This window comes from Drosophila sechellia, chromosome X (genome assembly GCF_004382195.2).
Source record: "Drosophila sechellia strain sech25 chromosome X, ASM438219v1, whole genome shotgun sequence".
Taxonomy (NCBI): Eukaryota; Metazoa; Arthropoda; class Insecta; order Diptera; family Drosophilidae; genus Drosophila; species Drosophila sechellia.
The window spans coordinates 20,191,331-20,217,657 of NC_045954.1; the positions used below are offsets into that span (position 1 = coordinate 20,191,331).

The following is a 26,327-nucleotide window of genomic DNA, read 5'->3' on the forward strand; positions in this document are numbered from 1 at the left end:
AGGTGCAGTTGAGATCCACAATCGTACAGAGCACGGCATGGATCGAAGATTCCTGGACGGTTCCTCACTTACCAAGATTCTGGGCAAGAAGAGCAGCAGATGTTTTATTGCAATGCTGAGGGTTCTACGGCATGATGTGAGTCAGAATCAAACGTTTCTCCAGGCTGTGATCCTTCATGTGGTGAAGGCGAGGCCAAGTGTGGAGCTAAGATTCGCAAGCACGGCAATTGCTGGAGTTGCACACCTGGATGACCAGTCCTGATACAATTTATGCATAGTGCAAGCCATTTTGCATTTTTTTCCCAAAATACCAATGTATTATGGTCACACTATGTTATCGAATGGTCTTAGTGTAACTAAATAATATAGGCATTCCTGAAATGGTTCGTTAATTAGCACATTCTCTCTTTTCCTGCTTGTTTACCTCCAAATTGGTTTGCTTTATTATCCTGGCGCCTTTTATTATGGAGAGAACGCTTTTGACTCTATAATATATACAAAATAATAATGTCTTTCTAATATAGAATAAACAATCAGTCTTTTAACTGAGAGACAAGTTTCGAGATTAGTCAAATTGCTTAAATTATATAAATATGGCAATATTTTCCTCACTTTGTATATTTAAGCTTTCCTAATTTAAAAAGAACCATTAAAAATCCACATTGATTTTCGATCAAGTTGGCATGCAAGTAGCTTTCACTTGTGATTACGTTTCGCTGTGAATGAATTGACTGAGATCACTTTCTTTCACTACTTGACTGAGAAACAAGCTTCAGTGCTCAACGGAATTAAAAAATGGCAGAGAAATTGAAAGAGGATGCAACCCAAACTGGAAACAAGGACTTCTTGGTGGAGGACGATCCTGAGCAGCCGAGTGAGTCGCCCACCCAGAAGGAATCGCCCACCCAGAAGGAATCGACCACCCAGAAGGAGGATTCGCAGTCCGCAGAGGCCGAGGAAGAATACTTTAGAAAAGTGACCGTGCCGATCGATGAGGACATAAAGGACCTGGAAGAGATGATTGCCCTGAAGGAGAATGACTGTAATAGGCAGTTATTCAATCGTCTCCTGAATATAATCGGAGTTGAAATAGAAAAAAATCTACATTTGCAGAAGAAGTAGTATATGCGATTTTTGTTAACCTATTCCCAAAATGCCAATGTATTATCGAATAGTCTTAGTGTTGACGCATAAATATAATTATAATAATAATAATTAATAATTTGTTATTATCTATTTCGAGAAATGAAAAGGGGATTGATTTTTCTGCAGTGATTTCGAACGATTATTGTTTATTTATGTTATCGAATGAGATTCTCCATCGATGCGCGCATGCAAATGTTACGAAAGCCAGTGTTAATAAGCGACTTAATTGCGCGGGAGAACTATGAAGTGAGTAAACCCGTGGGGGGTGGGGGGTGATAGCTTAGATGCTCACGCAGCTTCTCTGCCTAGATAACGAAGATAATGCTGCACAGCTGAGGTGCGCACAGTTGATCTGTGTCTTCAAAGTTGGCATGTTTGCAAATAACAAATTTAGGAAATTCTGTAAAACATTTTTATACCCGTTATTCGTTGAGTAGAAGGGTATACTCGATTCGTTCGAAAGTAACAGGTAGAAGAAAGCGTTTTGGACCATATTAAGTATATATATTCTTGATCAGGATCAATAGCCGAGTCGTACTGGCGATTTGGTCCATTCGTCTGTCTGTCCGTATGAACTTCTCGATCTCAGGAACAATATAAGCTAGAAAGAGAGATCACGATCTGAGATTAGGCATACAGATTCTAGAGACATAGACGCAGCGCCTGTTTGTTTCATAATATTGCCACGCCCACTCTAACGGCCCCAAGCCGCCCAAAACTACCACGCCCACAATTTTTCCAAAATATGATATTTTTTCATATTTTTATTAGTTCTATAGCTTTTATCGGTTTGCCAAAAAACTTTTCGACACGCCCACTACTGCCACGCTCACATTTTTGAAAAATGTGTAGATTTTTCTTCGTCTTATTGTTTATCTTGCAAATTTCTACAGCTATACCAAAACCACATTGGCCACGCCCTTCCTTACACCTACTTTTGAACAATTTGAAACAATTCCTCTCATTTTATTCCCCAATATCTATCGATATCCCAGAAAAATGATGAATTTTCGCGTTCGCATTCCCACTAGCTGAGTAACGGGTATCTGATAGTCGGGGAACTCGACTATAGCATTCTCTCTTGTTTTTTTTTCTAGTTTCTTGAAGTGATATGATTTTTGGGATGTTTCGTTTTATTAGCGTTGGTAATTCGCTTTAGTTGTTCTGGTATCCATTCATGTTCAATTGTAGTAGTCATATATGTTTTAGGAGTTAGAAGTGTTATTTATTACGAAATAAGGATAATTGTAGGATAAGGAAAGGTTTGGCAGATGAGCGTGATTTTAGTTTTGATCTGGTAAAAATCTGGTTTCGGTCGAGTTTGCCTTTAAGTAGCCTTTTGGTTTTGTTGGATGTGCTTAACGGTAGGGTTTTCGCTTTCTTTTTTATTGCCGGGCTTGGATTGTCGTTCGCAAAGTTGTCGTTGTTCTGAGAATCCGAGCAGGTTGACATGGCTTCAGCCGCAGCTAAGCTAATTTCCTCCCGTAGCCTCCGCAAATTCCTTTCATCAGTTTCGGATACGTAGTTTATAACCTAGCTTTGGTTGTTTTCCGTAGTTGTGTTCGTGCTTGTGAATAATTGGGGTTGGTATGAAGGGGTCGATTAAGCAGTCGATGAATGTAAGGAGCCATTATAATGGCGTTTGTTGTAGATGAACCAGGCTGTCCTGTTATCCACCTCCTGCAATGTATTTATTGCCGGGACAGGAAAACTGGGCAGTTTCAGTGATGTTGACGTTAGTTGCTCGGCTGCAGTTTGCGCATAAATCTTTAAATGATAACTTCATTCTATAAAGCTCTTTGCAAAAATGAACATGAGTATTCATATACTTATTATTTTATCGATTATCTTATTTGTCTTTATTAATGGATAAGATCATTTAAGATATCTATAATCGAACAAGAAATCGAAAGAAAATCTTAATCATGTCATCAAAAATGCCATATATAGTACGAATCTTTACTAGATACTATTTATTGATGAATGGCTCTACTGAATAGGCATCACTTTTTTCAGGTAATTAATTAAACCCATCACTTCTGCCAAACCCCTTCGACTAACCACATTTTAGTTTGGCCAAGCTTCACCTCAAAAGCCATCCCATCCCATCCCACCCAGATGGGGCATTTAGTGAGGATGGGGGGCGATGGTTGCTCGCAGGTGGTGTGTATTCAAATTAATAATGCCAAATTGATTATAAAACATTTGTCAATGGCAATCTGCCGGGAATGACCCGTCCGGAGTAGAATAGACCCCACGAAAACACACACAAGGCACCATGATGGAATATGATTGATATTGGGCGGTATGAATTATGAGGAGGCAGGGGAGTTTGGGATCCAGATCCCGGACAACCTGATCCATCAGGGCAACCTGTCGCGCGACCTTGCCTGCCTGTTGGAAACAAAGGAAGAAAAACATGGGCAGCCAAGTTGGCCCAGAGATTTGTGGACCAAGACGGCATCATTAAATTGGCCAAAAGAACAGGTGCCAGTGTCGCGGTCGTCAGGTGAATGCTCATTATACTATGGCCAATTGGCGTACGTTTCAATTTGCAGTTTAATCTGTAATATTCCCATATCGATTCGATTTGCGGGGATGCCATTCAACGATGCCGTTTCATTCGAAAATGGTAGTCGATTGCAAATTGCCAAATGGCCATTATCTTATGGCTATAGGTCAAAGCATCTCTATTATTCATTCTAGCCAGTGCCCACGCAGCCAGCAGAAGTCAAGATTCTCGTTTTAATTGGCTCGATTCCAGTGCAGATTCGTTTGGGTTTAATCCGTTCTTTTTGAAATCGAATGAAAGTGGAGCCGGTCTTGCTAAGCTCATATGTTTTAAACTCAATAGCCATTAAAATGGACTTAGAAACGGTAGAGTGAGATGGTGAAGATGTTCAATGAAATACCTCAAGCTAATCGAAAAAAGATTTAGGCCTCTAAGGTTTTTTCTTATTTTATTTTCTTTAATTTATTTATATTTATATTTTCGCTTACTACTTGAACGGAAATGGGTGATTTTTTGTTCTGCTCGATTTCCGACATCTTTCAGATTGAAAAATATGCAAATTCGTGAAGTTAATTAACTTTGTAATACGATTATCCAGCATATATGTTATGCCCAATTAAGAAGGAATGAAAAAAACCTTAGCGAAATGACCATATTTCGCCCAGTAAGTAGTAATAGGCATCCGGTGCGGATAAGATACATTCTGTTTGAAGAATCGTTATAAATTGTAGCACTTCCACTTTAGCAGGAGAATAGATTTGTAAATTTAAATGCCAAAGTTTTGGATGCTTCTAGAAATATATTATCCGCGTACCTGCCCATTGTCAAGTGGGCAATTTCTTCGTTCTCAGCCAAGTTCAGAGCCGGGTTCAGTAGGAAGCCCAGCCAAGTTCGACCCACGGCACTCGGATGCAGCGGCCCACGCAGAAATCGGGCCATCAAAGCCCCGGCATGGCCAAAACAATCCGAAGCAAAGTCGTCAAGTACGCGTTTATTAATAGCCCGATGCCCAGGCAAACAAATATGTGTGCGAATGACTCAGTGTGAGAAGCGATTTGGACTGAAATGATTTTTAGCTAAAATCGAGCAGCACAATACAAAGTCAACAGCAAAACAAGCTTGTCAACAGAGTTATGAGCCAGAATGCTGGTGCATTGGAAGAAATAGTTTTCCAACTGACAAATATAAATAACTAAATTAACTACTTCAACAATTTGATGTACTGCATTCGTTACTCGAAATGTTTCTAGTTTAGCAAAACGAGCTTATGCAGACGTAATGGCCAATGTAATGGTTAACTAACTAATTTTTCATTTTAAAAGCTGATGAGTTGGGTAAATTCCGATCTTCATTTTGTAATTACATCAACTTTTGGATGTTATATACCCAGTAGGAGTAATATACCCAGATAATTTAGTTATATACTATAGTTTTTTCACTGTGTAAGTGGAAGGGTTATGGATGCGGAGTGGCGGGGAAGTCGGGAAGGGAAGGTGAGCAGATCAGAGCGGAGCAGCTGAGAGATGACGCCAACGTCGCTCAGCTGTTTCTCGGCCAAGTTAAGAGCTGCGGCCTTATAAATAGCCCAAGCTCGTCTAGAAGCCGACTCAGTTGAAAGCGAAGCGTGCCAAGTGGAAATCGCAACCATTTATTAGTTGACACTTTTTGTTTTTTATTTTACGTTGTTTATCTGCTGTAGTGCTAGTGTTTTCTAAGAACTGAACCCCAAAAATGGTGAGTTGCAGTGGGAAAAGCCAAAATCTAGCTGTATATAAACGTGCGTTAAGGAATATATACTTTTTTTTAAAATCATATAAACAGTGCAGCAATCTTTCAACGCTGGATAAATTATAAACAATTTATTAAAAGTAATAAATATGGGTTCGATTGAAGGAAAGAATGTGAATCACGAATGAGTATATAAATTTAAACTTCAACATTTATTTGCTGTTCATTTTCTTCATCGCGAAAACTTGAGTGTTGCGTTACGCACAAAGGCAGTACATAAAATATGCATTCAGTAAATGATACGTGAATGGAATATGGATGTACTTAAAGCAAACACGAGAGAAATATTCATTTCACAACCTAAGGACTTAACTTAGCTATTTGCTATTTGCTATTGACTTCCGGCTAGATGAATAGTATGAATAGTGAATGGATTTGCAAATACATCGAATGAACCCAGAAATATTCCCACATACTCGTAATGTTTCTGAAGCCCACGATCGGTTTATTCATTTGAGTGGCTTCGATCTGCCTTTTATCTTCCCATTTTTTTGGCGATGATCAATCAATCACTCAACGCTTTTTAAGCTGCCCAAGTAAACATCAAGCCCATTATTCATTTGTTTGTGCACAAAGCCAAAAGCACAAACCAATTAGTTTCTACCACTTCAGCATAGCTTGTTATTTTAATTGCCATTACCAGAAGAGTGAAAAAGTCCTACAGATTTGAATTGTTTACCTTTTTACTTACTTGCTCATTATTCAAATTTAGGAAATGATACCTTATATGATATAAGCATTGATTTTACGTCCTATTCAACTACTTCAATATAGAACCGATCGTTTCATATCATAATATAGTTAACTATTTAGTTCTCACCTTTCCAAAAACAATTGTTTAAATGTATATATTACCATTTATAGCATAGACCAAATATGGATATGATTCACTTCCCTTGCGCAATGTAATCTGATTATAAGTCACCCTGCAAAATGTGCGACTAAAGAAATCCAATTTCCTCCCTCGGTGGTGGATCCATCCGAACCATTTACGTGATGATCGACAACTTAGTTGATCCGAACATGGACTACCATATTGGTCATTCAGAGTAATTCGAAAAGGCAGCCGACCCACATTTGCATATTCTTATTGTATGCCGATTTGAATAATTGTTTTTAGCCCGAATTGAGCTTCCAAGGAAGCGGACAACAAGTTTATCACCCATGTGTCATTCGCCACCTTGAGCGCAAAGCCATATCATCATCTCGATCGTCTCGTCTCCATGCCCGGCTAGCCCAAACATGGTGTCGGGTTACTGTCAGCCACCACCAGAATCCCACTGACCAGTCCAATGTTTGCCACCAAACAGCGGATGGATCATCGGATTTGCCATGTTTATTGGGCTTTTTCAGAACTCGAATGCGATGACACATAAACCGGCAAAGGGGTCGTGATTCGATTGAGTTGTTTGTTCACATGAATACTTTAGTGAATGAATCCCATTCCAGTTCAAACTCATTTCATTCAACTGGCTCCTCGATTGAATGTGATCAAATAGACGCAGATATGTCATCATTTATCTATGAATTACTTTTGCCTCTTACTTAGTTTCGTTACTAATAAGAACTCTTGAATTAAATGTGTAGATACTTCTTTTTTAGAGTTACTCCAAGTTAGTATTCAAATATATTCACATTACATTCATCTTAAATCGGTATTGTATTGAATTTGATTCAAGCACTAACCGCCGCTGATCCTTCTCTTGCAGCAGCAGCAGCTCCTGGTCGTGGCCTTGGTGGCGGTGGCCATCGCGTCCTTGCCCCAACTGGCCGCAGGTAAAAAGCTGGGGAAGCGCTGCGTGAACTGCACGTACCGCACTTACTACACCTACGGCGATGGGCGATCCCTGCAGCGGGTTGTCTATAGAGATCCGGTCTACACACGTGGTATTTACACAGCTTGCCTATTAGTATCCCGTATTAGTAGTCTTACCGCACCAGCACGATGTACATGGGAGGAGAGCACCGCCGCCAGCACCCTGACCCCTGACCCCTGACCCTTGACCCCGCCCCTCAAATGTATCTGCAGTAGCTAACCCCTAACCCCTAACCGAGCATATATTGTACATACTATACTCGTAGTAGCGTAACATTAGAGTTTAGATTGAGACACAAGTTCACCTGCGCACCAGTGCATCACCTCACCGCCAGTGCCTCTCTCCCCTCCTCTCGCCCACACAGCGCAGTCCTACGGCAGCGGATGCAGCGGGAGCCCGTGCGGCGTGAACGCCGTGTGCCAGGAGGCCTCCGGAGGACGGCCCGTCTGCTCGTGCCCGCCCGGATTCAGCGGTAATCCGCTCACCCACTGCAATCGCGGCGAGTGCCTGGACAACGTCGACTGCCGCGGCAACCTGCAGTGCAAGGACAATCGCTGCGTTAATCCCTGCGTGGGTGCCTGCGGCATTGGCTCCAATTGTGACGTAAGTGCCGCCACCGCCAGAGGGACTTTTATGTCCCCAGCACTCCTCCACCTTCTGCCGCATTCCCTCGCATTCTGACCAACGGCACTCGCCGCCTCCTCCGCTCGCTCTTTCCAGGCCCGCAACCACGTGGCCGTGTGCAGCTGCCCCGCCGGCTACAATGGCGACCCCTACCACGCCTGCCACCTCAACGATCCGGGTAAGTGCCTGACCTCCACAGCCGCCCCCACAAGGCGCGGGGTGGGCGTGGCAGAGCGGAAAATCGATTAAAATGCGGGGTGTCATAAGAATCGTTCGCTCCACAGCTCCCATGTCAGTCGAAATCAATCCGCTGCCATTGTGTATTTCGTTTCACGAGGTATTAATTAATTAATTTGGAAACTGGAGAAAGGCACTACTTATAGTAGCAAGGGTCAACTTAAAGCCTTCCCCCGATTAGATGATCAAATTAGTTAAAAGTTCTCAGTTCTCTTTACACTGATTATGTACTAAGAATATATGAATTAGTATCTTTAGCTGGTTAAACATTTAAGTAGCTGAAAGATGCAAGGGGTCATATATGTACGTACATAGTGTGGATGTGGAAACCAAGCCCAGAAATAAGCCTTGACCACTTGAATAAAATCAGGGCAAACAGGTTTCTTTACTAAGTTACATAACAATGAGATGAACCAAGAGGAGTGGAATTTTATTGAGGATGCACGAATGCACTTGGAAATTCGTATTTTGCAACGTCTGATCCTATAGATAAATTCCAAACTAAATAATAGATCGCGACATATTTGTAAACAATTTGTAAACAACTCATGTTGTTTATTATGTTTTATATTTATCGCATTCATGCAAGGTGGGCATACGACTGACTGACTGTTCCGGAAATGCATCGATATAGACATGGATCGATTAATTAGCCCACTCGCGAATCCCTTTCTGCCCAAAGAGGTGCTAAATACGTGCCAAGATGACGTCGCAAATCCAACTGGCATCGCCAAATTTGGCCAAATGTAGTGGTATGGGCAAAAACGAGGGGCTGGGCCTCTGGGCAGCGTGTGGGTTGCCTTGCTTGCATAACAATGATAATGAGAATTATAATAATAATAATAATAATAATAATCCAAAGCCAGCGGCCAACGCCCAAGATTCGGCCAGAATCGCACTGGGGCCTTTGTAGTTTTATGGTAATTAGCAGAGCATTCCGCTTCGCAATTGTCAAGATCAAGGACGCAGTGGGCGAGCTCCCAGGGCCAACGAGTATCCGTATTCGAGCGTAGTAGAGCTGGAATCCGACGGAACCGAAAGGTGGCCCCAGTCAACATCCGATTATGGTCATAAGCTGCGCAGGTCGGCCAGCGAATTCAGGTAGCACAGGTCGGCCGAGTGGCTTGGGAATTTCGCTGGGAGACGACAACTTGATCCACCAGGGGGCTACACTGCCAGAAACTGATTGAAAAACATGATCTCTTTAACGACAAACTGGAACAATGAACGTAATTTGTTCGGCTTAAATATTTATCCGATATAAATGGGAATAGTAACATTTCAGAACTTGCTATAAACAGTGGCAAAGCAAGTTTCGTCATTACTTAAAATTGTTCCTGCTAGGAAATTCTGAACTATAAATATTGGCAAGACAAATAATGAAATTAACACATAATTGACACCTTTTCCAAACGTGTGATTCACTAGGACCTGCTTGTTTGTTATCAACATTCTGGCTTCTATACGGACAGAGAAACGGACAGACAAACGGACAGACAAACGGACATGGTCAAAAGGGCAATCAACCAGCGATTCTAACCCGGAAAGTGTGTACTGTTACATACTCCTCAACGAATCTACTGTATCCCTTAACTTTTAACGCCAATCTCGAGCTGCTAAATATTATCTTTGGCTTGAATTTCCTTAAAATAAAGTCGGTTCGAAACCAATTTCAATTGCTGTCCGGCGTCAATAAATTGCATTTCTCCGTTGGTTGCTCATTCGGGATTCGAGTCGAGTCCAAGGGTCTGGCATTTCCCGCCCTTTTCCGATTTCTGCATCTTAACTGGGCCTCCACATATATATATATATATATATATATATTCTTGATTTCACTTAAATCCCTTTCTGTGTTGCCTTTACTCCGGCCTCCGTTTGCGTGCAATTCCCATTGAAATACAATATTTATTTGCATTTCCAATTAGCAACTGACTTGGAAACAATAATTGCAAACGAACAGTCTACGGGGAGTGTAAGGAGCTCGGATTCCCTGCTCCCTGCTCCCTGCTCCCTGCTCCATGCACCATGTTCCCTGCTGCCGCCCCAAGGACTCCGGATTCTTTTCCATTCATGTTCCTTGGGAGCAGATGCAGTTGCAATTCCCTTTGGGCGTGCTGCAGACCATCTGAGAACATTCACGGACATTTGCCTTAAAGATTCCGTGCAGGAATACAAATGAAATGCATTCATTTAATTCCACAATAATAAAAATAACTATTTGGTTAGATGTAGTTGGAAAAACAATCTACCAATACATCGATTTAATGTCGCCGACGAGCATTTTCCACTTGCGTTGCAAAAGACGTTTTGCAATCGATTTTCGAAACAAACTCCACATTTCATTACAATACATTTTCCGGGCGCGGAAAAGTTGCTGGAGCTTCTCGCAAATGATGTCAAAAGGAAATGTGAGAGAAAAGGCCTGATAATGGCGAAACTTTTGCCATCGGAACGGAAAACAACGCAAACTAATTTCTTGACTTGCTCACCGCACCACCACCATCATCATCATCATCATCATCATCATCATCATCATCATCATCATCATCATCATCATCATCATCTTGAAGGACGAGTAACAACAATTGGCGCCAAAATAAAAGAAAATATGGGTAAAACCAAAAATATGCGCATAAATGAGCGCCGGCTATTTGAATATGATTTTCCATTTGCCCGCTTTGAGTGGCCGGCCCCCAATTATGGATTCCACTGGAGGTATTTTCCCGATTTGACCGGAACACAAGTCATATGACCCCGGCATAAATCAAAAATGGGGCAGCAACACAGCGGCTGTTGACAGGGGTCACAACCCCATCGATGGTGAAAGGGAATGGGAACTTTTCGTGGAGTCAACTAAATCGACACTTGAACTTGGCAATACATGGCATAATTGTTGATTTTATTGTACCACCATCCTAATGGACATGGACTGATAGTTCCAAGTGAGAAAGCCGAAAGTATGCAGTGTAGTGAATCTATCATTCAAAATATACTTTCGGACAGCTGGGTGGGCGATTCTACGGCACCCCTGTGCACGTCCCTTTCCACACTTTAAACTCTCTTCCCACTCCGCAGAGGAGCAGTGCCATCCCAGTCCGTGCGGCGTGAACACCAAGTGCGAGATCATCAACGGCGTGCCCACCTGCTCCTGCGTCCACGGCTACGTCGGCAATCCGCTGAGCGGCTGTCGCCACGAGTGCGACCACGATGGCGACTGCAGCAGCCGGGACATGTGCTCCAGCGACTTCAAGTGCGTGCCGGCCTGCGGGCAGTGCGGCACTGGCGCCACCTGCCGGACGGTCAGCAATCACCGGGCGGTCTGCGAGTGCCCCAAGGGCTACATTGGCAGCCCGTACACGGAGTGCCGCCCGGAGTGCTACGGCGATGCCGACTGCCCGGCCGGACGACCCGCCTGCTTCTACGGCATCTGCAAGAACACCTGCGAGGGTGCCTGCGGCATCGGCGCCGACTGCAACCTGCGCGGCCTCACCCCCGTCTGCAGCTGCCCCCGCGACATGACCGGCGACCCCTTCGTGCGCTGCCGCCCCTTCACCAAGGAGGACCTCTGCGACCCCAATCCGTGCGGCACCAATGCCATCTGCGTGCCCGGACACGACAACACCGGTCGCGAGCGGCCCGTCTGCAACTGCCTGCCCGGCCACACCGGCAATCCGCTGAGCCACTGCACCCGGGTGAGTCACTGGCCAAATCATACATCATAGGCAATCATACGGATTGGGCAACAACGCTGCCGGTGATCCTAATCATAGTATTCTTTCTGCTGTTTCTACTTGTTGATTATACCAAAAAAGAGCTTACAAGCTAGTGACGAACGCTCCTTTAAGTGAAAAAGGCAAATATGTCGAAATTTCGTCCGTATTTCGATTTTAAATAGAGTTCTTGATAAGATAAGGTAATGGGGCATGACTACTGTACTAACCTACCTACCCTCGTCCACAGGGTGAGTGCCTGAGCAACAACGAGTGCCCCGACCACCGCGCCTGCATCAACTACCAGTGCATCGATCCCTGCATCGGCAAGTGTGCCACTGGAGCCAGCTGCGAGCCCAAGGCCCACCTGGCGGTCTGCCGCTGTCCACAGGGACAGTCGGGCGACGCCCTGGTGTCCTGTCGCCAGACGCGCACCTTCCCCGTGGCCAAGTACCACTGAGGCGGGATGGGCGTCGTACAGTCCCGGAGCCGCACTGCCTGCCAAACCAGTCACCATCCCAACCCAGCCAATCCCCATCCCAATCCGCACCAGTCTATCTGCATCTGCCCACTTCCCGTACTAGTCGTTGCCCTAACCTCGTGCTCTCCCCAATAGAAGCGATAAAAAATGCGTTGAAAAACAATAAATAATACCAGTAAATAATAATAATAACAATTTGCTGTTTTACTGGGATCCAAGTCACTACTCTGGCCACAAAACTACGTGCACAACAAAAAACTGCATACATCATAAAAAAATTAAGCAAATTGTTTTCAAATACTGCAGAAGGAACAAAATTCTATTTTAAAGGTATACAGATTATATAACATTGTCTTAGTACCGAAATCCAACCCAAAATCTTAACGGCTAAACGCAAACATTTTATAAAATCAAATTGCCTTCTTTATTTTTATCGATAAATATATACATCTATATATATATATATATATATATATATATATATATATATATATATTGTTTGCCTGACTTTCTGAAAGCTTTTTTCAACCCAACCCATAACTAGGATGTTCTTTTTGGTATTCAAACGCCATAGCATGTCTTTGAATTTTGGGTATAGCTCAAGGTTTACATGTAAATATACTCGGAGTTATGTGCCTAGAACCGAAATCGATTAGTGTGGAATTTAAAATAAATCTATGGTTTTTTTTATCCAAAACTAACCAATTAATAGGATATATGGTTCCCACAAAATGTACATTCTGAATTAGATAAGAAACTGAAATTCCGCTGAGATGTTCCAGAATAAATATAAATACTAGTGCGCTTCGTTACTACGTTATAAATTCACTCTTTTCATAGAGTCGCCGAAAAGTATGCAACTACTTTTAAAAGCTGGCAAAAATTTTAAGATCGGGAAGCTTACCATAAATAACAAACGTGTTTGCAAATTTATTTAATATTTAAAATAATTTAAAATCAGCAATGCCTGAGGATTTAAATGAAAAGTGGCTACATTTTCGGCATATTAAACATTGATTGATTAAACATGGATATGAATTACAGTCCGAGCGCAAGAAATCGTCTTTTTCCAAAGATCAATCTTTATTCTATCCGATGAGGGTACATAAGTAATATCTGAGAATTGAAGTATTGGTTCCCCGGTTTCGAATAAATACAAACTTTATTTCTCTTTCGAAAATTTGCATTCCAAATCATGTTTACTGACAGTTCCAGGTTTTTCATTGTAAGCGAACAAATCGAAATGAATTGGAAACAGTCCCTGAAGTTCTTTACTTTATCCTGTTGAATCAATCACGGAATGACGACAAAAATAACAAATGAAATCTTAACAAGTAAGGCAGTTTCTAGTGCAACAAAATGTTTCAAAGCATCACTCCAAGCTAATAAAATGTCCGGATTCATTCGAAACGTGTCTTTAGCGATTGATAGTCAGTCGACAGATCAGAGCTTTCGTTTTTAAATTTTAAAACTATGGGAGGAGTATGAAAAGTGGAGAGTCGCGATCGGAAGCCATAATTTGATGTGTTATCTCCCTACATATGTATATCTATGTATATATTTCTATAAATGTGTTTCGTAGCTTAGCTAGCGAGCGAGGCGTTTGCGTCCTCGTGCCTGTTCCTGCTTGTTACTGTAAATACAATTTTCCGTTTGAAATATAAATATATTCTTGTATATAAATATGCGATTTGTTTCAATTTTGTTTATGTATGTATATATTAATATGTATATAAATTGCTAAATACATTTAATTGCGCTTTACACTTTTACACTTTAATTTACGGCTATCTGGCATTATTCCGAATAAAACTCAGGAGGAAAAAAAACAAAACAAAAAAAATTGTTGTCTCTAGTGGGTGGTGAGTGTTGTTTGTTTTGTTGTCCCGTATTGTTTGTTTTGTGTGGTTTCTTGTTGTTGGTTGTTTGGTGGTGTTAGCTATGTCTATGTGAGTGAGTGTGTGTGCCGCATCGTACGCCAAGAACCCTACAAACTACGCGCCCCCACAACGATTCCGTCCGCCCCCGGAGTTGATCCAGGTCCTGGTCCTAATTTCAGTTCCGATTCCCGTCCCGCCGCCGCCGCCGTCGGTCCAGTTGCAATGCCAGCTCCCGTGCCGGAGCCGCTTTCACCTGCAGCACTTCCCACCCTTGCTGCCCTTGGGATTGGGCTTCAGATGGAGCGTGTCCTTCTGCTGCTCGTTGGGGGAGGTGCGCAGCTTGTGGTCGAGCACCTGCCGCGTGATCGACAAGAACATGTTCTCCACGTTTATGTTGTCTTTGGCAGATGTCTCGAACAGCTCGATGTCCATTTGTTTCGCAAACCGCTGCGCGTCCTCGGTAATGACCACCTTCCTGTCCGGATCGTCGTTCTTGTTGCCCACTGTTGGAGGAATCGAAACGTGAGTATATATCGCTAATGTAAGTTGCCCACTAATTAAGCTCCGCTTGGCATAGCCAACAAGTACTTCAGCCAATTCTAAGCGCAATACGGTATAGGCTCACCTAATACTTTTTTAACCACGTCGCAGTTGTTCTGGATCTCCTCCAGCCAGCGGCGGACGTTCGCGAAGGATTCGCCGTTCGTGACGTCGTAGACGACGATGACGCCGTGGGTGCCGCGGTAGTAGGTGCTGGTGATCGTCCGGAAGCGCTCCTGCCCGGCCGTGTCCCAGATCTGCAGCTTTACGCGCATGCCCTCGATGTCCACGGTGCGGATCTTAAAGTCCACGCCGATGGTGGTGATGTAACTGCCCGAGAATGTGTCGTCCGAGAACCGGATAAGCAGCGACGACTTGCCCACGCCTGCAGGGGATCAGATGGAAAGATGGAATGGAATTCGTATTACAATCATGTGATATCTTTACTACACACACAAGTGGCCCATTCGGCATATGACATTGCTGTGGAGCGGGGAGTGTTCTCCTGCTCCGGTTACCGCCGTAGCAGGTCTACTGCTCGCATATCAAGCTGTATATCCTGCCAGTGCGTCACCATTAGTCATGAGCCTGGTTTTGCCCGCATCACACTGCTGATCCGCGGACCAGACAACCTTTCTTTTGGCACAAGCTCGAAATACGACCAAATGAATATGTAGATAGCTACGTTAGGAGGAGGACAGGACTGATATAAAGTGCTTATGCATTTAAGATTAAATATGTACATAAAATTAGTACAACCAAACACATGTTGACTATGCCTAACACATTGAGTATAGAAACAAGAAGCTGACGAATGTTGAAAGTATTATGGAAACTGAAAACAACATTACTCATACGCCATGTTGGCGTGAGCATTTCAAATGTAACATACATAAATGGTAGCTAGATTCAGTAATGCGAAAGGAAAGTGGAGACACAACTGCATTTTTGGCCAGGAATCGGGGACAAACTGCAATTTACACCTGCTATTTTCAACGCGATGCTAGCTATTTTTAAGCACCTGGTCTGTGGGAAACGGGAAAGCCTGGGAAACTCACCGCTATCGCCGATTATTAGCAACTTGAACAGATGATCGAAGCCGCGTGCCATTTTTCGTCGTTTTTTCGCTGTTTTTCTGTGTTTTTCCTTGTTTTTGCAAGTGCTTTTATATTTACAGTTAGGCGCGTCGAACAATGCAAAATATACTTTTGTTTTCTTTTTTTCTGCTGCCTGCTCCCACACGCACACACACAGGAGCACACTCCCTGCGCTTACTCGCTCTCTCTCTCTCTCTTTCGCTCTCTTTCGGAAGCGCCCTCCCTTTCGCCCCAAGCTACGGCCCTCTCGCTCGCACTAGTGCAGCCGGCTGAATATCTGAGATAAGCTGTTGTTCTTTCTGGCTGCTGGTCTGTTGTTGTTGCTGCTGGTTATGTTTTTGTTGCTGTGTGATAAGCTATAGTTATTAGTATTGTTGCGTTGCGAGTTAATTTATGTAAGTGTTGTTGCCGCCGCCTTGTTATTTAATTTCCTTTGATTAGGTGTGTTTCACTTTTTTTGGCTCTACTGGTGCAGTTGTAGCTTTTGCTTTATCAGCGGATTTGCGAAGAGAATTCGAGCGGCAGGCTCATTTCCATCAGATCCAATGGCTTGCTGGCGGATAAGACGGCGATTTGGTGCCGAAAATACTTCAATATAGGCTGGCAAATTTTCGCAAAGCTCGACTCCCTCGCAATCGTGCGTCTCGCTCTCTCCAACACTGCAGCACAGACACAACACACGAACACATACGCACGCACGCACACACACACAGGAGTGAAGCTCTGGCTGACTGTTGAATTTATATTGGGCTTCTTGGCGGTCTCGAACTTTCCAGCTTCCGGGTTGCTCTTGCAGCGCTGAAAGGACGACGATTTGTGGGAATTTGTGGGCGTCGGCGTTCCGGATTAACTCTGCTTAATTCATATTCTGGATAAACTATTGCTAACGCACCCACACTAGAGACGGAACCAAATGCGATGTTTATGCTTATCGATACTTTAGGATAGATAGTACCCCACAACCATCGATTCATTCAACCGGAGCATAACGTCGAATTTTTCCCTAACTAAATATACGTTATATACATAAATTTAGTTAAATGAATTTATAGTATACAATTTTTTAACTACGATTCCCGATGTGCAAGCTCAAAAAATATCAATATGTATCGATATATTTACAGAAGACTATCGCAAGTGTTGCCGTCTAACGGGTTGCTGACGTTGCCACCTTTTTATAAGCTGTGGGCCATATCCAGCACTTACTTATGAAGAATGGCGCGATTTTTTAAAAACTTCGATCAATTATAAATTGGCCATCTTCCAGTTTATGTAATTTTACATAATAAACCCCATATTAATGATACAAAAGGAAGCAAACAACAAATACACCGTACTCTTCTATGAGTATTCGTATTGTACAATTTTTGAGAAGTTTTTTTCAACATCCAAATACAACCATAAATGGTAAAACATATATAACTTTATCAAATAAGTTAGAACTCCCCCATCCCCCATTTGCAAAACGAAAAGTTAAAACTTGTATAAGAAATAATGCGCTTTATCAGCGAATTAATAATACATTAAGATCATCAAAAATGAAGACGATCCAATCCAACAGGATGTCTCCTGCTAAGGAGATATATACTAAGCTCGGTGGTCCTCAGGTGTATTATGAAAGCTTTCAGACACTGGTCAGGGATTCTTAGATCGCTAGTCACACAAATGTAATGCTTAGAATACTTGAAATGCTGTATAGGCACTGCGAGTTGCTGAAAAAGAGTGTCAGATGAGGGAAAATAATGTGTACAACTACTTAAAGTAAAAACATATAAACAAGTTATATATACATGTGCAAAGGAGCACTTACTTAGCTTACTTACGAAACAAATAATTAGTAAATGCATCTTATTAGCGAATGCCGCTAGGAGAACAGGAATTTAATGGGATTCTGTATGTACAAAAGGCTGAAAATTAAAGCTACAATGAGAATAGTAGGTGCGAACCAAACGCACGAATTTGGTCCACAGCCTAGTCGATGTGATGCGATGGTTCATGGAATGTGCGAGTGTTATGTTTGTGTCATCTGTTCTCCTAGTCCTTGCGCAGGTATCCTGCCCACTCAGGATACATTCATATTGATACTGATGTGTACATGCGCTGTGCTCTAGTGTGATCTGTCGTAGTGTCATCCGTTCTTATCCCTGCAGGTAAACTGGCCGCACAGAAGACATCAATATCGATATACTGATGTTTACATGGAATGTGCGAGTGTTATGTGTCGTTATGTCTGCTGTGCTCCTAGTCCCTGCAGGTAAACTGGCCGCACAGAAGACATCAATATCGATATACTGATGTGTACATGGAATGTGCGAGTGTTATGTGTCGTGATGTCTGCTGTGCTCCTAGTCCCTGCAGGTAAACTGGCCGCACAGAAGACATCAATATCGATATACTGATGTGTACATGGAATGTGCGAGTGTTATGTGTCGTGATGTCTGCTGTGCTCCTAGTCCCTGCAGGTAAACTGGCCGCACAGAAGACATCAATATCGATATACTGATGTGTACATGGAATGTGCGAGTGTTATGTGTCGTGATGTCTGCTGTGCTCCTAGTCCCTGCAGGTATCCTGGCAACTCAGGATACATTCATATTGATACTGTGTAAATTGAATGTGGAAGTGTGGAAGTGGAACAGGATAACTCCTAGTCCCTCTAGGTATCCTGCCCACTCAGAGTAAATCCATATTGATCTTGCTGTGTACATGGATTTGTGCGAGTGTGATCAATCGTAATGCCATCTGTTCTCCTACTCCCTGCGGGTGGCCATGTGGCCGGCCAAGCGATTGCGGGTCCTATTGGCCACACAGGATGTATCCATGTTGGCGTACGTGGGACGCGCGTTGGCGAAAGTGCGGCGACGTGAGGCACGTGAAGCATAAGTGCTCGCCTCCGGCGAGATGGAGCCCAATAGACGCCTGCGATTCGACGGTGCAGCGGAAGTGGGCGAAGGTTGGTGCCTTTTTGACTCATGTTCATCGCTGTCATCGCTATCCGACTCGGCGATTCTAACTGGCATGGTGTATCTAGGACGCAAGATACGACGCCTAGTCGATGTGGACGGCGCAGTGTTTTCCTGGTTATCAAATGTCGATGTGGATGTAGATGTGGATGTAGATGTGGATGTCCCAGTTGCAGTAGTAGGGCGAAACGACTCTGCGAACGAGGTCATTGCACGTGAGAGCACTGTTGTTGTTTGCGTTCCCTGTGATTCAAATGTGCGAGTTTCACGACTGGCTAAAGCGCGTGCAGCCGCAGAAGTAGATGGTTGATCATCGGAGAGGGTCTGCACGCGACCATGCGACTGGGTATCGAGCGCGCGTTGAAAGACGGCATCATCGTCGGAGGAGCCGCAATCTTGGCAACAGGAGGGTGATAGCTTCTCTGGAATCTCATCACCATTTTCGTGCCATGAACGGTGGGCGACGGCTTGATGAGAGCTGTTCTCGTCAATTGAGTCGGCGTCATCCGAGTCCACTTCGGGAATGGGCACTGCCTCCGGGGTGACGGCTGAGCAAACCTTGCAGACGTAGGTATCGTAGGTCTTCAGCGTGCAAAAGTAGTGCGACGGATTGGCGCCACATGCGGTGCAATACACCATCATGGCGGCAATGTCGGTGCGACCAGACACCGCATCGCAAATCGTGGCCGTGCAAGTGAGATCGCGGCGGAACTGCTCAGCAAAGGCGCCCGGCTCAGTCTCCCAGGAGGCGTCTCTGCGGAAGACAAGTACTGCTTAGTTGGGCTTGGTTGCTCCAATTGTATTAGGTTTTAACTTACTGGTTCAGCACGGCGATGCCCATATATACAACCCTGCGGAACACGTCAATGTTGTTGCACAGCGGGCACTTGAAGAAGTAGCCGGACGAGTTGGCGTAGCGCTGCAGGCATCTGCGGTGGAACCATCCATTGCGGCAGCACGGCGCGAATAGGCAGCTCACCACGCTGAAGCGCTCGCCCTTGGCAATCAGGTCCTCCGCGCATATGAGACATTCCTCGTCCTTCTTGTACAGCGGACGGCGGCGATGCACCAGCACATGCTGATGGCAGAACGACTTGTACGTGTCGCAGAACTGGTTCTGGGCCAGATTATCGGCGCCGCACTTGGTATGGAAGGTGCGACGGCATCCCGATTTGCAGCACATAATATTGGCGCCCAAGCGGCGGCAATAGCAGCACTTAAGCGAACGGCAGCGCTCGGCCTCCGCTTCGATGTCCTCCTTGCGGAAGTTCATGATGTCCAAGTTCCTGTCGCCGCGCTGGATAAGATTCGAGCTGAGGTACTGCCGGAGGAAGGGAGAACGAGGGCAGTGAGAAGGTCGGCTTGTGAAGGAGTTACCTGGACGCGGCAACCTGCCCGAACACTCTTACTTACCAAGCAGTTGCGGTGCACCATCATCTTGCCAACCACGTGCACAGTGCCGAAGATCAGCTCGTCCTGCTCGCTGCTGCGGCACAGCTTGCAGGTTAGCACCATGGCTGCGTTTCCGGTGGCCAATCCCTCAACTAAAACAGCAACAGCAGCCGAAAATAACAAATCTCGGCGATTGAGAAGCGATTGACTGTTTTCGCGCGCAATGAACGTCGGTTTATCGGAGTAGCCCTGCAGACAGAGATGCCAGATCGCCGCGAATTGATTTGATTTTATTTATGTTGGCACGAATTGCCGAAAACTGCCGTTCTGAAAAAATATTAATCTTAATAGTTGACTGTTTAGCTTGTGAAGTTAATATGTACATACATATTTTCCAAAGCAACCCTGATGTGAAAAAGGGATCCTTTCAATTTATTGCAAAGTCCGAAGTCCGAAGAGAATGGGCGTAGCTAAATTGGAACAAAATAAAAAATCAGGGAACAATCTCAAAAATAAATATACAAATATCACAAAATAAAACCAGCTGTTATATACTCGTTACTCAGCTGGTGCGAGAGAAATTACAATTTCCAAGAAGAACGGCGAGTGCTGTAGAGCGCGCGGCGATTGAATGCATTTGTATGCAATGAGAAGACGGCGGCGCAATGAATTCTTTTAAACTCTAATGGGTTTCTGAAAGTCTTATCTGAACAAAATTTGCCAGTTAGTTATTTTATTTAGCTAATGATCAAGAATATACATAAGGTAAGGTTTCTGGGGTCGGAAACTCTTCTTTTGCCTGCTACATACCTTTCAACGTTACTATATTCCCTACTTCACAATTTCTCAATGATTAATATATGTATATTGGGCTAGCATTACAAAAACGTGGCACGTGTGCAAATTGAACGCATATTCATGCACAAATAAGTCAGAGTTGACAAGCGTCAAACTGTCTGTTTCTACGAATTCCCTTCGAAAATTGGCGCAACTTGCGGCAAATGCGAATTGAATGGAAGTTGCAGTCCTTTTTTTCAAAGTGTGTGTATAGGTTCCATTTAATTCCTTTTCAAGTACATTTATTTGTGTTTTCTGTGCACAATGCTAATTCAATATGAGAAAACTTACCAAGACAGCGTGGAATTTCCAAGCTTGTTCTTTGCGTGGTAAATTGGCACTATTCACTTTATTGGCACTATTCGCTTTATACTTTGGATTTGGTTAAATGGGTTTGGTGTGGAGTTATTTTTAAAACTTGTTAAGATTACTTTTTTTTCTTCCGAAAATATTTTTTCTCTGAGCTGTGTGCTGCTGCCTCGAGATTGTGCACCTTTATGATTTTCTGATTGTCATTGTTTAGAGGCAAGCCTACTTTCAAATGTGGCAAGCGTCAAACGCTCGGCTTTATTTCTATTTCTACGAATTCCCTTCAAAAATTGGCGCAACTCGCGGCAAATGCGAATTGAATGGAAGTTGCAGTCCTTTTTTTTCAAAGTGTGTGTATAGGTTTTATTTAATTCCTTTTCAAGTATATATATTTGTGTTTCAATTCTTTGCACAATGGTAATTCACTATAAAAACTTACCGAAACAGCATGGAATTCCAAAACTTGTTGTTTTGTGGTAAATTTTGATAAATGGCACTATTCACTGCTTTATGCTTTGGATTTTGTCAAATGGGTTTGGGTGAGCTATTTTTTAAACTTGTACAAAGTATTTTTTTATTCCGAAAATTTATTCTCCGAGCTGTGTGCTGCCGCTTCGAGACTTGGCACCTTTCTGACTTTCTGACTAACAGAACTCAAACTTTCGATAACTTCGAGAAGTGATGGAAGCTGGGACGATATATGTTCCAGGCAATGTAATTTATGTGTCAAGGTAGCGTCGATGAGTTAGCGACGATGGCGGAACGGTAGAAAATGGAACGTGGTATTTTTCTTTATATATTAAGGTTTTTTTTTTTTATTTATATATAAATTTTTTCGTTATTTAGAGGTGAATTCCAGGAGACTTTAAACTCCTCACACTGCATTTTTCCAGGACCATTACTTAATTAGGCTTACACAAGTCTATATGCACGGCATTTCGCAACACGATCTGTGAACAAGCACAAGCAAAAATGAATTTCAAGGGCTATTTCTGGTATGGGGTGGTTCATAGCTGGATCCACTGTTACTCCACTCAAAAACTGTGCATAAGTTCTTCATGAAATTCACTTTAAGAAATATCCTTTACGCTAGGCCCTTTCATTTTGGAACGCGCTCTGCGAGTGGAAATATTCTCCAAAGAGTGGTGAGCCGATTTTTCAATTGCGCATTTTATATACTTTCTTGAGTCCTATAAACTTAAGGCGTACATATATAGTTGGATATTTATTTTCTGAAGATGTTTGCATTTATATTTTTTGGAATTCCTCCAATCCTCTAAGCAACGAAAAAATAAATAATTAAAAAACATTTCCAAGCTCCAAATTCCACCGTTCCGCCATCGCTGCTAAGTCATTGGCGCGAATTTGACGCACATCCTTATAAGTTCGAATTCCCCAGCCGGGTGGCTGCACAACACCGTATTGATATAGTAGCCAAACAAATTTCTGCCGCAACGACTGCATTTTACCTAGAACCCATTTATTGCAACAACTATGTCGTTATACAGCCTGATCGCCATGGAAAATCTGCTAGCGAAATATAACCAAAAGCTTTGATAAGCCGAGAGCCCGCCTTATTTTGAATATTCCTGCCGGGTGGCAGCACTGCTGCGTATCGATAGACAAACAAAACAAATTTCGCTGCCGCAACAAGTGGATTTGATTTGAAACCAGTTGCTTTAAGTGAAAAGAAGTCTTATTATGTCGCTCTCCCGCCTGAACACTCTGATGAAACTGGCGCCCAAGCCCACGGGTAAGTACCGGTGGCTTCCATAATCCGACATCCAGTCTTATGCGTTTGAAATTTGGGTTCGGTTCAAAGTCCGAACACCGGTGAATGAACCTTTGTCTCCAGCATCGTATTAAAAGTCCAATCAATTGCACTTTCCGCCAGCCATCGGATCTCTCCAGATGCAGAGAAACCTTTCCGTCCTCCCGGAATCCGGACCCACCGGCCATTTCAAGACGCTGGCCGTCAGTTCGCCCAAGCCGTTCGTCTTTCATGTGGAGCTCCATCGGCCCAGCAAGTTCAACGCCATCAGCAAGCAGATGTGGCTGTGGGTTATCCAATAGCTTCCCGTTTCCGGTTCCGCAGACTGCTAACAAAACTGCGTTACCCATTTCCAGGGAGATCAAGGAGTGCTTCGACGGACTGGCCACTAATCCCGACTGCCGGGCTATCGTTCTGTCTGCCGCTGGAAAGCACTTCACCGCCGGCATTGACCTCAACGACATGATGAACCTGGGCCAAACGCTGGCCGAGACCGATGACTACGCCCGCAAGGGCGTCATCATGGAGCGCATGATCAAGGTGTACCAGGACTCGATCAGCAGCCTGGAGCACTGCCCCAAGCCGGTCATCACGGCGGTGCACAAGGCGTGCATCGGCGCCGGCGTGGATCTGATTACCGCCGCCGACATTCGCTACTGCACCGAGGACGCCTTCTTCCAGGTCAAAGAGGTGGACATCGGCATGGCCGCCGATGTGGGCACCCTGCAGCGTCTGCCCAAGGCAGTGGGCAGTCAGTCCCTCGCCCGCGAGCTGTGCTTCACTGGGCGCAAATTCGAGGCCGCCGAGGCCCACTCCTCGGGCCTGGTGAGTCGCCTCTTCCCAGACAAGGAGTCCCTGCTGACCGGAGCCCTGGCCGTGGCCGAGCTCATCGCCAGCAAGAGTCCCGTCGCCGTGAAGACAACCAAGGAGAGCCTCGTCTACTCCCTGGAGCACACCAATCAAGAGGGCTTGGATCACATTGTGGGTATCCTAATTTCTCGACCAATTTGCACGAGCTAACCACGCCTCACACCTTGCAGCTCCTGCTGAACAAGCTCAACCTGCTGTCGGAGGACTTCGCCCAGGCTGTGGCCGCCCAGTTGACGAAGGACGATAAGCCAGTGTTCGCCAAGCTGTGATCGGTAATGGGTAATCTGTAATATGTAATATGCAATCTGTAATCCGCACATGAGAAAGATAATTCAACGGCGGGGGACAGAATTTAAAATGTATTTATAAATACACCATCTGCCTTTACTTTAGGACCTAAATCAGCGCTTTAGGTTGTCGGGAGAATGAAAGGCTTATGACTAGGAATTTTGTTTTCGTTGTGAGCTCTTAAAACGCCTCCGCGGATGAGGCGCCGGGTTTCCTCTGCTGCTGTTTGCAAAGCTCCTGCAGGGCGCGTGGATCCTTGACGCACGCCTCAGTTAGAACCTCCACGTGGCCGTTCTCGTTGATGAGCAGATCGTCTTCGATGCGGATGCCGATGCCTCGGAACTCGGGCGGCACGTCGCCGCAATCCTGGCCAATGTAGATGCCCGGCTCAATGGTGAAGACCATGCCGGGCACGATGCGCGTGTTGCGTGGCACGTGGGGCGTGTCGTGCACGTCCATGCCAAGGTAGTGGGAGACGTGGTGCGGACAGAAGCGGTAGCCCTGGCTGACCAGTTCCTTGTACTCGCTGAACGACTTGCCCACCAGCCCGATCTCCTGCAAGTACTTGCCCAGCTTGTAGCAGGTGGTCTCGAACAGCTGATCGAGCGTCTCGCCGCCTGGCTTCATCACGTTGCCAATAATCTCCCCCTGCAGCTGGTGCAGCATGTCGTACAGTGTGCGCTGCGGCTCCGTGAAAAGCCCACTCGCCGGCCAGGTGCGTGTGATGTCGCTGGTGTAGCCGCCATACTCGCAGCCGGCGTCCATCAGCACCAGATCGTGCTGCCCCAACAACTGGCTGTTGGCCACGTAGTGGATCACCGTGGCGTTTTGACCGGCAGCCACCACCGGCGGGTAGGCCAGGTAGCTGGCGTTGCGCATGCGGCACTTGTAGTCAATCGCGGCGAACAGATGGTGCTCCGACTGACCTGGCCGCGTCTCGGCCATCACTTCGTTGAACGAGCGTGAGGCTATGTCGCAGGTGCGCCGCATTAGCTGCATCTCGTCGCGGGACTTGAGCAGGCGCATGGCTTCTAGGAAAGTGTAGGCCGGCAGCAGCGGACGGTGCTGATCGCCGCTCAATCGCAGCATGTTCTCCGCTAGGGATGGCAGGTCGGTGCTCTTCTGGTCGAACCAGATGTGCGGTTTTAGGGCGCCTGCGCGCTTGGCCAGCACCGCCTCCAGCTGGGAAAGCGGATGGGCCTCAGTGACTCCGAAGAGCGGCACGGCCAGCTCGGGCCCAGTGCGAGGACCATCCCACAACTCGGCATGCGGGTCCTTGGGACGCATAAACAGCTCGGACTGCACGTTCTGGGCATCGTCGATGGTCAGCAGTAGCACGGCGTCCGGCTCTAGGCAGCCAGTTAGGTAGTAGAAATCCGAGTTCTGGCGGAACACGTACGGGATCTTGCCGCTCATATACTTCTTGGAGGCAGCGCCCAGAACGAGCTGTAAGAGATTCAAGTTTATAGATTGTGTTTCTCTATGTAGCCTGCAGATCCTCACCATGTGACAGGTGCTCGAGTGCCCATTGAACTCGCCGCCGAAGCTGCGCGCATATGCGCGGATGTTTTGCATCAGCTGCGAACGGCGTTCCTTGATCTCGGTCAGCTCCACGCCCGGAACCAGCTCGTCCGGCTGGATAAGATGTGGATGCGAGACGCTGGTGGGCTGTCCCAGGTTTCCCTTTTGCTGGCGCAAGATCTGAGCCACGCCGCGCACCTCGGCCGCGTTCACTGTCGATTTGCTGCTGGGACTTCCTGGGGCGATCGTGGTTGACTGGCTCATCCAGCGGTGTGGCCACAGGCTGGTGGAAATGGCGGCTCTGCGGCGGACGCTGGGAGCGATCAGGCGGTCCAGGCGCCTTAGGGTATTCATCGTGCTGCCGGTTCCGGTTCTTTGGTAGCCAACTAAAATCTTTACAATATTTTACACATAAGAAACCCGAACTGATAAAAACAATAACGATCCTGGACAAAAACAAAACACCAGGGCTGCCAGACGGTTGCTTAACAGGTGTCGACAACTATCGTTGTAAAATTATACAAATATGTGAATGTAGTTTCGC

At 45.1% G+C, this 26,327-nt stretch overlaps 6 protein-coding genes across 7 annotated transcripts; 3 read left to right on the plus strand and 3 right to left on the minus strand.

Moving 5' to 3' along the window:
• The first annotated feature begins 746 nt into the window (after positions 1–746).
• Positions 747–1,187, plus strand: LOC6615089. The gene has a single exon (XM_002039469.2). It carries the CDS (start codon positions 796–798, stop codon positions 1,120–1,122), a length of 327 nt encoding a protein of 108 aa, XP_002039505.1. The 5' UTR covers positions 747–795; the 3' UTR covers positions 1,123–1,187.
• A 4,081-nt stretch (positions 1,188–5,268) lies between these two features.
• LOC6615090 (neurogenic locus notch homolog protein 1) lies at positions 5,269–12,507 on the plus strand. Of its 2 annotated transcripts, none has more exons than XM_032725561.1 (6): positions 5,269–5,392; positions 7,156–7,333; positions 7,628–7,866; positions 7,984–8,065; positions 11,200–11,816; positions 12,085–12,507. In XM_032725561.1, exons 1-6 carry the CDS (start codon positions 5,390–5,392, stop codon positions 12,292–12,294), a joined length of 1,329 nt encoding a protein of 442 aa, XP_032581452.1. In that variant the 5' UTR covers positions 5,269–5,389; the 3' UTR covers positions 12,295–12,507. The 2 variants fall into 2 exon arrangements, with proteins under 2 accessions (XP_032581452.1, XP_032581453.1); XM_032725562.1 differs by having other exon boundaries at positions 7,156–7,222.
• A 708-nt stretch (positions 12,508–13,215) lies between these two features.
• On the minus strand, positions 13,216–16,751 carry LOC6615091 (ras-related protein Rab-35). The gene is made up of 3 exons (XM_002039471.2): positions 15,794–16,751; positions 14,821–15,120; positions 13,216–14,698 (listed from the first exon to the last, which is right to left on the minus strand). The coding sequence occupies exons 1-3, from the start codon at positions 15,843–15,845 to the stop codon at positions 14,445–14,447; spliced, it is 606 nt and encodes a 201-aa protein (XP_002039507.1). The 5' UTR covers positions 15,846–16,751; the 3' UTR covers positions 13,216–14,444.
• Positions 16,752–17,424: 673 nt separating this feature from the next.
• On the minus strand, positions 17,425–21,955 carry LOC6615092 (PHD finger protein 7). Its single transcript, XM_002039472.2, has 5 exons — positions 21,773–21,955; positions 20,575–20,657; positions 20,209–20,514; positions 19,614–20,116; positions 17,425–19,549 (listed from the first exon to the last, which is right to left on the minus strand). The coding sequence occupies exons 3-5, from the start codon at positions 20,308–20,310 to the stop codon at positions 18,583–18,585; spliced, it is 1,572 nt and encodes a 523-aa protein (XP_002039508.1). The 5' UTR covers positions 20,311–20,514; positions 20,575–20,657; positions 21,773–21,955; the 3' UTR covers positions 17,425–18,582.
• Positions 21,956–22,945: 990 nt separating this feature from the next.
• Positions 22,946–24,348, plus strand: LOC6615093 (delta(3,5)-Delta(2,4)-dienoyl-CoA isomerase, mitochondrial). Its single transcript, XM_002039473.2, has 4 exons — positions 22,946–23,086; positions 23,228–23,390; positions 23,461–24,085; positions 24,145–24,348. The coding sequence occupies exons 1-4, from the start codon at positions 23,035–23,037 to the stop codon at positions 24,241–24,243; spliced, it is 939 nt and encodes a 312-aa protein (XP_002039509.1). The 5' UTR covers positions 22,946–23,034; the 3' UTR covers positions 24,244–24,348.
• On the minus strand, positions 24,313–26,252 carry LOC6615095 (xaa-Pro aminopeptidase 3). The gene is made up of 2 exons (XM_002039475.2): positions 25,766–26,252; positions 24,313–25,708 (listed from the first exon to the last, which is right to left on the minus strand). The coding sequence occupies exons 1-2, from the start codon at positions 26,135–26,137 to the stop codon at positions 24,443–24,445; spliced, it is 1,638 nt and encodes a 545-aa protein (XP_002039511.2). The 5' UTR covers positions 26,138–26,252; the 3' UTR covers positions 24,313–24,442.
• Positions 26,253–26,327: the final 75 nt, after the last annotated feature.